The sequence below is a fragment of the Macaca thibetana genome, chromosome 8, assembly GCF_024542745.1.
Source record: "Macaca thibetana thibetana isolate TM-01 chromosome 8, ASM2454274v1, whole genome shotgun sequence".
In the NCBI taxonomy this organism is placed as follows: domain Eukaryota; kingdom Metazoa; phylum Chordata; class Mammalia; order Primates; family Cercopithecidae; genus Macaca; species Macaca thibetana.
In genome coordinates, this window is record NC_065585.1 from 120,193,109 (window position 1) to 120,208,719 (window position 15,611).

General features: G+C 48.0%; 1 protein-coding gene across 1 annotated transcript in view; it reads left to right on the plus strand.

Moving 5' to 3' along the window:
• The window catches only part of LOXL2 (lysyl oxidase like 2), a 99,576-nt gene that overhangs the window by 35,567 nt on the left and 48,398 nt on the right, over nt 1-15,611 (plus strand). The window contains exon 3 of the mRNA XM_050801394.1: nt 2,262-2,437. Within this exon, the coding sequence (XP_050657351.1) occupies nt 2,262-2,437 (176 nt within the window). The remainder of the gene's footprint in view (nt 1-2,261; nt 2,438-15,611) is intronic.

Genomic DNA, 15,611 nt, shown 5'->3' on the forward strand with positions numbered 1-15,611 from the left:
AAGTGTTGAGATTACAGGCGTGAACTGTGTCCAGCCCAGCCTTAAACATTTTTAAGTGTATAGTTCAGTAGTGTTAAGTATATTCACATTGTTGTGCAGCCATCATCACCGTCCATCTCCAGACTTTTCCATCTTGCAAAACTGAAACTCTGTACCGATTAAACAACCACACTCATTTCTTTCTCATCCCGGACCCTGGCAGCCACCACTCTACTTTCTGTTTCAATGAATTTGACTCTTCTAGATACCCCATATGATATTTGTCTTTTGGGACTGGCTTATTTCACCTAGCATCATGTCTTTATGAATCATCCATCTTGCAGCGGGTTTCAGAGTTTCCTCCCTTTTGAAGGCTGACTAATATTCCATTGTATGGATAGACCACATTTTGTTGATGGATACCTGGGTTGCTCCCACCTCTTGGCTATTGTGAATAATGCTGTTATGAACACAGGTGTGCAGATACCTCTTAGAGATGCTGTTTTCAATTCTTTTGCTAGATCATATGGTAATTTTACTTTTAATTTTTTAAGGAAATACCATACTGTTTTCTATAGCACCTGTACCATTTTGCGTTCTCATTGACAGTGCACAAGGGTTCCAGTTTCCACAACCTTGCCAGCACTGTCATTTTCTGTTTTTTTGGTTTTGTTTTGTTTTTTTGGGGTTTTTTGTTGTTGTTGTTTCTTTTTGTTTTTTTGTTTTTTGAGACAGAGTCTTGCTCTGTTGCCGGACTGGAGTGCAGTGTTGTGATCTCAGCTCACTGCAACCTCTGTCTCCCAGGCTCAAGCCATTCCCCTTCCTCAGCCTTCTGAGTAGCTGGGATTATAGGCGTGTGCCACCACGCCCGGCTAATTTTTTGTATTTTAGTAGAGACAGGGTTTCACCATGTTGGCCAGGATGGTCTCAATCTCCTGACCTCGTGATCCACCCGCCTCGGCCTCCCAAAGTGCTGGGATTACAGGTGTGAGCCACTGCGCCCGGCCCATTTTCTGTTGTTTTGATAGTAGCCATCCTAGGGGTGTGAAGTAGTGCTTCACTGTGGTTCACCCTCTAGGACTTTGCATGCTGAATTCTCTACTTAGTGCAAGTGAGAAAAAAAACAGGAGGTAAGCGGAGTCCCATGGTGGCCTTCTGGAACATGATGAGGTGGTTCCATGGGCCAGTCTGGCTGGGCTGTCTCTGAGCCAGTGATGGGAAACATTGAGAAGTAAGAGGAGCTGAATAGGAAGTCAAGGCCCAGGCTTCTGGGCTCAAGGGGTGATAGGATAATCATGCCACCTCATCCTCTAGGTGTTGGAAGACCAAGGAGATACTACATGTGAAAATGCCTTAAAAACCTCAAACCAGGCCGGGCACAGTGGCTCATGCCTGTAGTCCCAGCACTTTGGGAGGCCAAGGCAGGCAGATCACGAGATCAGGAGATTGAGACCATCCTGGCCAACATGGTGAAACCCCGTCTCCACTAAAATACAAAAAATAAGCTGGACGTGGTGGCGCACACCTGTAGTCCCAGCTGCTTCGGAGGCTGAGGCAGAATCACTGGAACCCAGGAGGCAGAGGTTGCAGTGAACCGAGATCACCCCACTGCACTCCAGCCTGGAGACAGAGCCAGACTCTGTGTCAAACAACAACAACCACCCAAATCTTCAAAAAACCCAAACCAACAAAAAACCCAAATCTTCAGTGGCAGGAGAGTTTAGTTCCTCCCTGAAGGGTCAGAGTTCAGCCTCTGCTACAGATAGAAGGTGAGACTGGCTTGTGCCATAGTCAGTGCCACTAAAACATCATCATCATCACTATTTTTTAGTAACTATGGCCAGCAATGGACTAGGCACATGCTTCGTAGTATCTCTGATCTGCACACAGCTGTGCAGCTGAAGTGTCATTGTTAGTCCCACTTTACTGATAAGAAAAAGGGCCCTTGACCCTGGCTGAACGAGAGCTCAAACCCGGCTTGGTACCCAAAGCCCCACTCTTTCCACTATCTCATGTGACCTCTGGGCTTAAATCTAATTTCTATCCTAATCATGTTCAACCTACCACATCCCCAAATCACATCAGCTGCTTACTGTGGTGTGGGAATCCAGGTGGTCTTGAGCTACGTGCAGTATCTTAATATAATAAAAATTAATTGATGGCCACACACAGCTGCCAAAATTAGAGAAAAATTCTCTTTCCATGTAAGACACTGGTGTCCCTCAAAGACTCAGACCTGCATTGACGCATCTCTTGGTTTCTCTCCTCTCTGCTTCTTTCAGGGCCCATCTGGTTGGACAATCTCCACTGTACTGGCAATGAGGCGACCCTTGCAGCATGCACCTCCAATGGCTGGGGCGTCACCGACTGCAAGCACACGGAGGACGTCGGTGTGGTGTGCAGCGACAAAAGGATTCCTGGGTTCAAATTTGACAATTCGTTGATCAACCAGATAGAGGCAAGTCATGTGCTTTTGATGTCTCCATCATGCAAACATTTTTCTTCTTCCATGTGACTCGCTTTTTGTGTATTGATTTCAGGAAGTGTGTGTGAGCAGGAAGGAGGGTACCTAACCCAATGGGATTAGATGCAAGGGCAGTTTAGGGAAGGATTTGTGGAGAAGGGAATCCCATCCATGGGGAAAGGGCATTTCCAGGCACAAGGAACAGCATGGACAGAGGCACAGAGGTGGGAAGGCTGATGTCAGGGAGCATGATCTCAGGGAGAGTGCATCTGGGAGTAGAGTTAACTGAAGCTGGAAAGACGGGCATGAAACACCTCCTGTGCCATATTCAGGAGCTTGCCCTTTGGGTAGGAAAATGTATTAGTTATCAATTGCTGCATAACAAATTGCCCCCAGATTTTGCAGCTGAAAACAATGAATCTTTATTATCTCACACGGTTTCTGAGAGTCAGGAATTGAGGAGCGGCTTAGCTTCTTGATTCTGCTCAGGGTCTGTCATGGAATTGCACGCAGGCTATCAGTGGGGGCTGGAAGGTCCCCTCCCACACAGGCTGGTATGGTTGTTGGCAGGCTGTGGTTCCTTGCTAGCTGTAGACTGCAGCCCTCTGTTCCTCTCTATGTGGCCTCTTGGTAGGCTGCCTGAGTGGCCTCAGGACATGGTGGTCATCTTCCCTCACAGTAAGTGAGGCAAAGGAGAGTGAGAGAAAGAGCACAGGATGGAAGTCATGTTTCATAACTTAATCTTGGAAGTGATAGGCCATCATTTCACTGTATTCTATGGATCACACAGACTAACCCTGGTAGAGAGTGGGAGGAGATTACACAAACGTGAGACACCAGGTAGGGTTGCTGGGGCCATCTTGAAAGCTGGCTACCACTGGCCAATGTAGCTGAGGATTGGAATCACTTTTTTTAATTAATTAATCTTTTTTTTTTTTTTGACATGTAGTCTCGCTCTGTCGCCCAGGCAGGAGTGCAGTGGGGCGATCTCGGCTCACTGCAAGCTCTGCCTCCCGGATTCACGCTATTCTCCTGCCTCAGCCTCCCAAGTAGCTAGGACTACAGGCGCCCGCCACCACACCGGGCTATTTTTTTGTATTTTTAGTAGAGATAGGGTTTCACCATGTTGGCCAGGATGGTCTCAATCTCTTGACCTCGTGATCCACCCACCTCGGCCTCCCAAAGTGCTGGGATTACAGGTGTGAGCCACCGCTCCCGGCCTGGAATCACTTTAAAAATGCAGGTACTGGGCTGGGCGCAGTGGCTTACGCCTGTAATCCCAGCACTTTGGGAGGCTGAGGCAGGCGGATCACGAGGTCAGGACATTAAGACCATCCTGGCTAACACGGTGAAACCCCGTCTCTACTAAACACGCGCACACACACACACACACACACAAATTAGCTGGGCGTGGTGGCGGGTGCCTTTAGTCCCAGCTACTCAGGAGGCTGAAGCAGGAGAATGGCATGAACCCGGGAGGCGGAGCTTGCAGTGAGCCGAGATCACGCCACTGCACTCTGGCCTGGGCGACAGAGTGAGACTCCGTCTCAAACAAACAAACAAAAAAAATGGAGGTACTGGGGCCTCCCACTGACCTGCTGGCTCAAAATCTCCTGCTATGGGACCAGTTTATTTTTCTTTAAGCAGCCCCAGATGATTCTGATGTTGCCAGACTGATCATTTCAGCATTTGAAAGTCTACATTTATGGCTAAATTTCAGGATTAGCTTTCCAGCAAATTCTTTACCGAAACAATTAAATTAACAAATATTTATTACATGACTCTTATTTGCAACATATGTGGGAATTAGGGCAGGAGGAGTTGGCAGCTAACACTCCTGTCCTCAAGGAACATGTCGGATGCCACCTCCAAGGAATTGTGGGATCTGCCCCAAATCCAGGTCAAGGAACCTTCGCTGTGCTTCAGCCTCCAACTGACCCCAGCACTAATGCAGAAGAAAGGTGACTGGAAATTGCCCTACTTGGGCTCCAGAGGAAGTTCTCCCAAGACTGTGGCCTTTACTGTCACGGCTCACACAGTCCTTCTCTCTCCATATATGTTCCCAAGTGTGCTGGGAATTTGTCCAGCCCTGCAGTATAGCATGGAAAAGGATTCCCAGGCTTCTGTCAGCTGTGGAGGAGGCTGCTTCTGGTCGACACCTGTCAAATGCTGCTATTTTATTGAAGATAACTGGAGAGATTGTGATGGAGTTGATATACTTTCTTCAGTCTTCCAGTCACTAATGACAGCTTTGCTTTCTTTACCATGAAGTTTATGATCTGACAGTTGGGCTCGTCCAACCCAGTTTCACAAAATTTTCCATCTCCATTCCTTATAACCTCATGAGCAATAATTGGCCCCCACTTATGTGTATCTTATCTCTCTCATGAGATTGGAAGCTCCCAGAGGGCAGGGGCTATATCTTATGCATCATTGTATCCAACAGATAAATTCTAGGTACCTAATGGGAACAATGTCTCCAACTTCCAAATTTTCTTCTCCCCAGAAAATGCAAGCCAGAAATTGTTATCCCCTTAGGTGGAGAATCTCCCAGGATAAAATATAAGCTAAACAGCAATGAGAAGCACATGGAAGCAAATAATTTCTTCACAGCTTGTCCTGCCTAATCAGACCATGAGCTGATTTGTAACATCTTGGATGGGCCTCTGTTCAACCTAGAACCTCAGGTTAATCTACCTGGAGTGTCCAGTGAAGACCCAGGCTTCTTGGCATAAGAAAGTCATTGATGACTTGAATTAAAAAAAAAAAAAAAAAAAAAAAAGGACAGGCCAAAACATCAGTGAGCTTTGTGTCGAGAAAATGAGAAGGTTCATCTGGCATTAGAAAAAAAAAGATTTTAGGAAAAAGGACTCTGAGTGGCACTTCATTAGATAAATGTTTGTTGAATACCTACTAAGTGCCAGTTCCAATGCTTAGCAATTCCAGGGCGAAATAAGATGGGTCATATCAAAAGAAGAACTTTCATGGGGTGGAATAAACATAGAAAAGACTGAAAATGGCCGGGTGTGGTGGCTCATGCCTGTAATCCCAGCATTTTGGGAGGCCAAGGCGGGTGGATCACCTGAGGTCAGGAGTTCGAGACCAGCCTGGCTAACATGGTAAAATCCCATCTCTACTAAAAATACAAAAATTAGCCAGGCATGGTGGCAGGTGCCTATAATCTCAGCTACTCAGGAGGCTGAGGCAGGAGAATTGCTGGAACCTGGGAGGTGGAGGTTGCAGTGAGCCGAGATCACACCATTGCACTCCAGCCTGAGCCGACAACAGCAAGACTCCATCTCAAAAAAAAAAAAAGACTGAAAAAAAAATATGTCGGAGACAACTTTCTTATTCTGGAAGGGCTGAGATTCCATGATGGGAAAGCTTAGCCCCTACCTTTCTTCAGGGCATTTGTTGGGTACCTGCTGGTTTGGGATACCAGTAGAGAAAGAAAACATGGCCCTTGTCCTCCAGCCCTTAGAACCTATAAGACAAGATGTACACCTTGGAGAAAGCTGGGGATCCTTCCAAGGCAAGGAGCATGGACCCTAACGAATCTCCGGAAACCCACAGAGGCAACCTATGGAGACGTCTGGCTTAAAGAGCCAGGTGACATCCACAGCCTTACACACTCTGCATTTTCCTAGAAGGCCTCCCTTTTGCTGTCAGATAGATCAGGCTGGTGCCCACAAGCCAGGGGGAAGCTTTCTGGCCAACCACAGAGACTGAGGGAACTTTCATTGATGACCAGTCCCCTGCAACTTCTTCCCTTTGGTAGCCACTGAAAGTAGGTCATGAAAGGGCCTAGACTTCAGGATGTCTGGGGAGAACCTCCGTGAGTTGCCAGAAGGTTCTTGCATCCAGGGCTTTGTGGCTGAGGCTCATGCTTACTGGCAGTGCTGGCCTGATGAGTGGAGAACTGCCTGGACCACCTACACGGGATATTTATGGGATGCTGAGACATTTCTCCAAAATACCTTCTGGAATGGCCTATGTTGGTAGCTGAAGTCATAGGATCATTCCTCTCAGCTAAAGAAATGCCTGCTATTAAATTTTTGTGGATAAGAAGAAGAGACATAGCTTTGGTGGACATGCAGTTGGGTGAGGTCATGAACACACTGACTAATGATACCCAGGGTAAACTGCTGACTAATTTGTGTAAACAGAGTGGATGGTCTCTGATGGCGAGCGCTAGGGCTCTGCTCCGGCCTCCCCATCATGTATCAGGAATGTTCATGGAAATTAAAAGGAATACTGATAAAATCTATGGGAGATACAAAACTAGGAGAGATTGCTGGAGTATAAAATTATGGAATGAACTTTCAGAAAAACTGTTGTAGGTTGAAATAATGGGCCCAAGCTGTAACATACTGGGGATGAATAGAAGGGTCTATATCAAAGTCCATGGGGGAAAAAAAGTCCCAGGAGTGCAGACTTTAGGGAGAGTAACTAAAAAATCATTGATCTTTTTTTTTTTAAAAAAAGGCATCTTTTGGGCTGGGCGCGGTGGCTCAAGCCTGTAATCCCATCACTTTGGGAGGCCGAGACAGGCAGATCACGAGGTCAGGAGATCGAGACCATCCTGGCTAACATGGTGAAACCCCGTCTCTACTAAAAAAATACAAAAAACTAGCCGGGCAAGGTGGCGGGCGCCTGTAGTCCCAGCTACTTGGGAGGCTGAGGCAGGAGAATGGCATAAACCCAGGAGGTGGAGCTTGCAGTGAGCTGAGATCCGGCCACTGCACTCCAGCCTGGGTGACAGAGCGAGACTCCGTCTCAAAAAAAAAAAAAAAGGCGTGTTGTGGTGGCTCACACCTGTAATCCCAGCACTTTGGGTGGTAGAGGTGGTCAGATTGCTTGAGCCCAGGAGTTTGAGACCAGCCTGGGCAATATGGCGAGACCGCGTCTCTACCAAATTAAAAAAATTAACCTGACATGGTAGCATGCGCCTGTGGTCCCAGCTACCTGGGAGGCTGAGGTGGAAGGATTGATTGACCCTAGGAGGTGGAGGCTGCAGTGAGCAATGATGGTGCCACTGCATTCCAGCCTGGGTGACAGAGCGAGACCCTATCTCAAAAAAAAAAAAAAAAAAAAAAGAACAAATCTCTGAGGCAGCAGTGGTTGACAAAAAGCTCGGTATCAGCCAAGAGTGTGGTAGGGCTGCTGAAAAAAAAAAAAAAAAAAAAAAGTTAATGTCAACTACTTTACAGATAGAAGAATTATTTCCCTAAGCTCTTTGCCTTTTGGACCAGTCGCTAACTGCAGGGTTCAGTTCTGGATCCAGATCTTAACCAGGTCACCAGGGAAAAGGCCAGCAGGATGGAGACAAATCTGGAAACCATATCACGAGGAACTGAAGTTTTTTGTCAAGAAAAGAGATATGGGGGGAGATGGTTCTTTTCAAATACTTGAACTACTACCATGCAGAAGAATGTTTAGAATGTATTCCAACTCCCAGCCGGATGCAGTGGCTCATGCTTGTAATCCCAGCACTTTGGGAGGCGAGGCAGACAAATCATGTGAGGTCAAGAGTTCAAGACCAGCCTGGCCAACATGGTGAAACCCCGTCTCTACTGAAAATACAAAATTAGCTGGGCGTGGTGGCGGGCGCCTGTAATCCCAGCTACTTGGGAGGCTGAGGTTGAACCCGGGGAGGGGGAGGTTGCAATGAGCCGACATGGTGCCATTGCACTCCAGCCTGGGCAACAAGAGCAAAACTCTGTCTCAAAAAAAAAAAGAATATATTCCAACTCCCAGAGCCAAAGCGGAGGGGAGCATGATGGGAGATAGATCTTAGGCTCACTGGAAGCCCCACAGTAGGTAGCTCTACCCAAAGTTAGTGGTGGGTGTCACGCGCGTCCGTGTGAAGAGACCACCAAACAGGCTTTGTGTGAGCAACATGGCTGTTTATTTCACCTGGGTGCAGGTGGGCTGAGTCCGAAAAGAGAGTCAGCGAAGGGAGATAAGGGTGGGGCTGTTTTATAGGATTTGGGTAGGTAAAGGAAAATTACAGTCAAAGGGGGGTTGTTCTCTGGCGGGCAGGAGTGGGGGTTACAAGGTGCTCAATGGGGGAGCTTTTTGAGCCAGGATGAGCCAGGAAAAGGACTTTCACAAGGTAATGTCATCGCTTAAGGCAGGGACCGGTCATTTTCACTTCTTTTGTGGTAGAATGTCATCAGTTAAGGCAGGGCAGGGCATTTGTACTTCTTTTGTGATTCTTCAGTTACTTCAGGCCATCTGAGCTTATACGTGCAAGTTACAGGGGATGCAATGGCTTGGCTTGGGCTCGGAGGCCTGACAGTGAGCTCCTTGTCGGTGGAGGAATTCAAGCATGAACTGGACAACACCTGCCAGGAATATTGTGGTCAGATTGCCTACATGGGGAGGGAAGTGGGATTAAGTGATTGCCAAGTTTCAAGACCCTGTTACTCAGTGTCTGGGAAAATGCACTCATCCCACATAGTGTGTGCCTAGCTGGATATTGACACTGTGTACCATGTGTAAATTGGCATCATGTGTGTGTGAGAACATAGAGAGAGAAGGGATGCCAACCAGCATGTGTATTGTGTGCTTGGGTTCTCTGTTTGCCTTTTCTGCAGCCCCTAATGGCCTTGACCGTGAAACCAGGTACAGACTTTTCACTCTTCATATCAAAGTGTGAGAGTTTTTTTTGTTTTGTTTTTGTTTTTGTTTTTGAGACGGAGTCTCGCTAGCCGCCCAGGCTGGAGTGCAGTGGCCGGATCTCAGCTCACTGCAAGCTCCGCCTCCCGGGTTCACGCCATTCTCCTGCCTCAGCCTCCCGAGTAGCTGGGACTACAGGCGCCCGCCACCGCGCCCGGCTAGTTTTTTGTATTTTTTAGTAGAGACGGGGTTTCACTGTGTTAGCCAGGATGGTCTCGATCTCCTGACCTCGTGATCCGCCCATCTCGGCCTCCCAAAGTGCTGGGATTACAGGCTTGAGCCACCGCGCCCGGCAACCTAAAGTGTGAGAGTTAAAGCCCTCCTTCGAATTCCCCCAGTTTGGAAGGGGCAAATTGAAAAGTGGCCAGGAACGAAATGTCAGTGAATGATTTCTCTGTGTTTTGCGACCCCAGTCGTAGACCACTGGGCTAAAGAATGTGATGAGGGCCTCCGCGTCCCTTCCCATGCCTACTCTGCAGGGGCGTGGGCTGGGCTCTGTAACATTCACCCTCATTAACCCCTGGAGATTGGGGACAGGTCACAGATCATTACAGATGACCCTCACAACCCATGCTTCCTCCAGAGTGCACTGGAATTCCCAAAGCAGAGAATGGAAGAAAACTGCATCAGTCTAGACCAAGTTCATCCTACTCTGGAATGCCAGAGGCATGAGTCACTGAGCCCTGGAGGCTGGCTGATGGAATTTCACTTAATGAGCAAACTGTGCTTCCCTGGACTCCTACAGCTGCTTGCAGCATCTTTGGGAGTTCCTGATTGTAAATTCCCCTCTAGAGGAGGAAAAAAAAATCACACCTTCTTCACATAAGTGACCCCACCAAGGGAAAGTTCACAGGTTTGTACCCTAACCTGCCTTTTGACCAGCATCCAGAACAACAGGGCAAATGTCGAGCGAGTTGAATTCAATCCCTTCCAGCTGTGACGGTCTGTAGTTCAGGGGCAATGGTTTCTCCATCAGAATGACGTAGTGTGCATTCATCATTTACAAGGTAGTTTTAAATATTCTGTAGGGGAAAAAAATCAGATGATTTCTGTAAAAGTGCTTTGCAGACTCTAAAAGTGCTGCCCTGGGTTAGTCCTACCACTGAATCCCCAGCCTTGGTTCATTTCATCCAGGAAATTAACCAGGCAGGTTCTCAGTTTTCCCCTTTTCTGACACAGGCTGTGCCGTCATATCTTATTGTATATTCTCAGTTTTGGACTCCAGAATTGAAGGCAGAACCCCTGGGTTCCAGTCCCAGTGGAGACTGGAACTCACAGCTATATATCCAGTGACTGACCCTTCTTGGGCCTCTGGATACTGTCCTACAAAACAGAAGTTTGTCTGGATATAAAGAAAATCAGTTTTAGGTCAATCCTCAAATCTTTCTTAAAAGGAGGTAAGTAGGAGCAAATAAGCAAATGTGAAATACTCTTGGCTCCAAATGAACAGATCTCTTTTAAACCTGGAAAACAGAGCCCAAACCAAACCTCCCAGGATTTCAGAGCCTCTTAAATGGAGAGGCTTTGTTTCCTGCCTGTGGCGGGTAGACCGGTTGGAAAAAGCATTAGATAAGGAAAGATGACAAATCCAGATGCCCTGCTGAGTAAACCTCTGCTCCCCGGCTGCTCTGCACGTTGCCCTGTCATGTGCTCTCACAGGAAGCCTCGTGGCTGGGCTGTGTGTCGCTAATCAGGAAACGTTTTGGTCTTTTTTCTTTACCCCACCCCTCCCCACCCCACCCCACCCCACCCCACCTCACCCCACCTTCTTCCTTACCCATCCTTTAAAGGCTCTTTTGCAAAAAGCAATTCCATTGCCGGAACTGATTGGAAAATCCCCAGGCTGTGAGATTTAGGTGTTGCCTATCCCCTGAGTGACCTCCAAGCCTCAGTTTCCCATTTGTGAAAGTGGGCAGCGCAGGAGGTCTGGAGGGGCCAACAGAGGGACGATGAGGACAGAACGAGGAGAAAGCCATTTCTTTCCACCCAAGGGGAGAACCCGGTCCCCCTATTCTCTGCTCTCTCGCGTTCGTCTGGAAGGATGCTGAGACCTGAAAAAGCCCTTTCTTCTCGTCTTAACCACAGAGACTGAGGCTGCTGTAAATTTTTTAAATTCCTTGGGTCCAGGTTTTTATTAGTTACAGTCAGCTGCCAAATGTTTCAGCATTGCCCTCCCAGCGGCAGCTCTGTCTGTTTGGGGGCGGCCGAGGGTGGAGGGCTTCAGCCTAAAAGGGAAAGGTCTCTAGAAGGACTTCTGAAAATTCTGAACCTTCCCAGCCAGGAATCTCATCCTTCCCCTGACTCCCACCAGAGAGGTTGCACTGGGTGGTCTGGGGAAAAAAGGGGGCCTATTTTCACCTCTGTGCAGTTTAGAAGGTAGTGGTCCCCCCACGCCTAAATTTAGACCCCATTCCTGGATGGTCACAGGGTAGTTGGATGGCCTCTCTCTGTAAGAGGAAGACAAATGGTAGCCAGGGGATAGTTTGCACCGGACTTTTCGGCAAGGGCAGAAGGAGCCAAGGTGGAGGCCCACAGCCTCTGAACTCTCAGTTTTACTGAACTGTCTGGCTGGACAATCAGATGTAGCTCTCCTGGGTTTTGTCTCTCCTACTTCTTGGGCAAGAGGATATATAACATCCTGTCCAGGGCTGGGCACGGTGGCTCATGCCTATATTCCCAGCACTCTGGGAGGCCAAGATGGGTGGATCACTTGAGGTCAGGAGTTCGAGACCAGCCTGGCCAATGTGACGAGACCCCCCCCCCACTACTAAAAATACAAAAAATTAGTTGGGCATGGTGGCGCGTGCCTGTAGTCCCAGCTACTCGAGAATCGCTTTAACCCAGGAGGTGGAGGTTGTACTAAGCTAACATTGCACCACTGCACTCCAGCCTGGGCGACAAAGGGAGACTCCATCTCAAAAAAAAAAAAAAAAGAATAAAAAAGATCCTGTCCAGCCCTCACATTCCACGATTCTATTTACTAAGAGCCTGTATGTAGCCAGGGCTTGCCAGCTACCAAAAGGGACACACAAAGCAAGTAGTTCTAGAGTGACCTATTTTCCCGACTGAACATCTGAAATGCAGAAGGGTGTGTATGTGGATAACAGATGGGAACCTGGTTTCTGATCCGGCTGTTGTAGATACAATGCTTTGAAAAGTATAAATACCATTATAACTGTTTGTGAGATGAAATAAACCAATACATAACATTCTATTTATTTGACAGCACACATGAATAAGGAGGCTTATAATTTGTTTTAGGTGAAATAAATAAATGAACAGGATGTACTCAAACTTTGAAGAATGTGATTGGGTGCTCAAATGCGTGGCAGTTTGGAGAAGAGAGAGGTGAATGAGGAAACCTGTGGGATAGTTGCTATCTGGAGGAAGTGGGGGCTTGAGCTGGGCCAGAGAAAGCCTCTGCCTGCCCTGCGTGGGCAGATCCACTCTGCAGGGAGGTCTGGTGACGTGACTAGGGCAGAGTGGGCATCGGTCAGCCTGGTTCTGCAATGCGCCTAAGTGGCTTATTTGAGTCACCTCAGCCATGCTGGGTGTCAGTGCCATGGAATTCCCCCAACCCATCCCCAGGAGCCTGTTGCTAAGGATCTGTTCGTTCATTCACTCGATACATTTCAATTCAGCACCAGACCCTACACTAGGCATGAGGATACAGGGAGTGATGGAACGGACCATCTTGCCCACCCCGAGCTTACCGTCCAGCAGTGGAGAAACAATCTCATGCATCATGACTGTGTTACCATGGTGAGGATGGCTGTGAAGAGAACCCCAGATTCACCATGAGGTTGTGTGGTGGGCAGTCGGGCCTGACCAGGACAGGAGGAACTGCTGGGTCACAGGGGCTGGTTGTTGGAGCAGGTGTCCCACCGGCTTCCTGTCGACAGCAGGGTTTGCCCATTCTCCAAAAAAGCAGCCTCTGTTACCTACCCAAGTGGCTGCCTGCTTGGAAAATGAAACACAGAGCATTCAGTTTTCCAGCAGTGTTGCAAAGCTTTTGATTTACAGGAGGAAGGCCCCAACAGACTACCGGCTCTTTCCTTTGGTGGTGTCAGCATGACCTCAGCTCTCCAGGCCACCCCCACCCTGCCCCCACTGGCCTCTGTCGCCTAGAGCTGAGGAACAGAAATTGTTGAAATGCCTTTCCTCTCCCACTTTCTTCCATCAAGAAGTCACAGGCTAAAGAACGTTACCAGCAGCTTATTTTTTGTTGAGTTGGAGTTTCGCTCTTGTCGCCCAGGCTGGAGTGCAATGGCGTGACCTCGGCTCACTGCAACCTCTGCCTCCTGGGTTCAAGTGATTCTCCTGCCTCAGCCTCCTGAGTAACTGGGATTACAGGTGCGTGCCACCACGCCTGGCTAATTTTTGTATTTTTAGTAGAGCCCCACGTTGGCCAGGCTGGTCTGAAACTCCTGACCTCAGGTGAACCACCCGCCTCGGCCTCCCAAAGTGTTGGGATTACAGGCATGCGCCACTGCACTCAGCCCCCCAGAAGCCCGTTAAACTAAGAGTTTCTGATTGGATCATCAAAAAGGGATAATTACAACATAGCCAGACTCCTGGAATACAGCATGCCTCATACTGTGTACAGATAATACCCACTTAGCCAAGCCATCTAACTGTGTGCTGAGGATCAGACGGCTTTTAATTCAGTTCAGTAACTATTTATTGGTGTCAGATCTCAAGGGAAAAGGGGAGGGGGTGTTAGGGAGCTCAGGTGACAAAAGGATGCCTGGACAAAGCGCAGATGTTCTCCTGTCCTTAAGTCACACAAGTCATGCTTATGTTAGGAAGAGAGGGGAGGACTACGTAGCTGTTTATTTTGCATTAAACAAAGAATAGAAAAAGTCTTTATTAAAATGTTGAACTTGGGCGCACAGCATGTCTAGCTAAGCTAAACTCCTGTTGTTGGATTTTGAAAAAATCATTACCGGTTCCTTCCAAACATGTTTGAGGACCCACTCTGTGTCTGGCTATAGTGCGTCCTCAGACATGGTTGGAAAGAACCAGTAATAATTTCTTACTGTGTGGGTAATACAAAAATGAATAAGGCACAATTTTGCCCTTAGGGAATTCACAGTCCAATTGAGTGGCAAAAGGATGCGGAAAAGTAAATACTAGTACAAGATAGTCAGCATAAGCCAAGAACTCATGAGTCACCAGATGCCAGTGCTGGAGGAATAAAGAAGAAATGAAACGTGTGGATGTGCTATTTGGGGGCAGGGGAGGGGGCTTCACAGAGATGCTGGTACTGCCTCTCCTCCTCTAGATCATGGACCTCATGACAGTGAGGACCGTGCCTATCCTTTCAGAGTCTCACACAGCACTTGGGACATGGTAGCACTGGACAAATATTTTTGAATGAGCAAATGATTAACAATTTCCCTGAGGGTTGGCAGGATTCTGATAGGTAAAAAGAAGGGATAGAGAATGGCAGGGTGTGGTTTGGGCCTAACGCGGGGGTGCCACCAGGAAGATCTGAGCAAGACCCTTGAATGCACTGTGGTCAAAGAGGATGAACGGATGGGAGAAGAAACCAGGGGCCAGGAGACAGTGTGGGCCTAGGTGAGATGACAGCATTATCACGCCCTTTCTTATGCTCCCACAATTCCCCTTGCACAGCTGACTGGGAATTGGGAGTGAGAATGGCAAGCTAATAGAAGGGCAAAGAGAAGGTCTTGCTTGGGCTGAATGGGCGCATGAGTGAGGAAGAGAGACGGTCACAAAGGTCTGCAAAGCTGGAGGCAGGTGCATCCCTCGGTGACTCGATGAAAAGAGGAAGAGGTGAAGGCATCTTGAATGTGTTTGATTTCAGATGCTGAGGAAAGTGTCAAGCTGGTAGTTGGGACATGGGTCTGTATCTGGGAGGCCCCTGTTTTGTTTTGTTTCTTAGAGGAGATCTCGCTCTGTTGCCCAGGCTGGAGTACAGTGGCACAATACTGGCTCACTGCAGCCTCAAACTCCTGGGTTCAAGTGATTCTCCCACCTCAGCCTCCTGGGAGCTAGGACTATGGGCAGGTACCACCGTGCCCAGCTAATTTTTTTTCATTATTATTATACTTTAAATTCTAGGGTACATGTGCAGAACATGCAGGCTCGTTACATAGGTATACCTGTGCCATGCTGGCCCACTGCACCCATCAACCCGTCATTTACATTAGGCATTTCTCCCAATGCTATCCCTCCCCCAACCCCACGACAGGCCCTGGTGTGTGATGTTCCCCACCCTGTGTCCAAGTGTTCTCATTGTTTAAGTTCCCACCTATGAGTGAGAACATGCGATGTTTGGTTTTCTGTCCTTGTGATAGTTTGCTCAGAATGATGGTTTCCAGCTTCATCCATGGCCCTGCTAAGGACATGAACTTGTCCTTTTTTATGGCTGCATAGTATTCCATGGTGTATATGTATATATTTTCTTAATCCAGTCTATCATTGATGGACATTTGGGTTGGTTCCAAGTCTTTGCTATTGT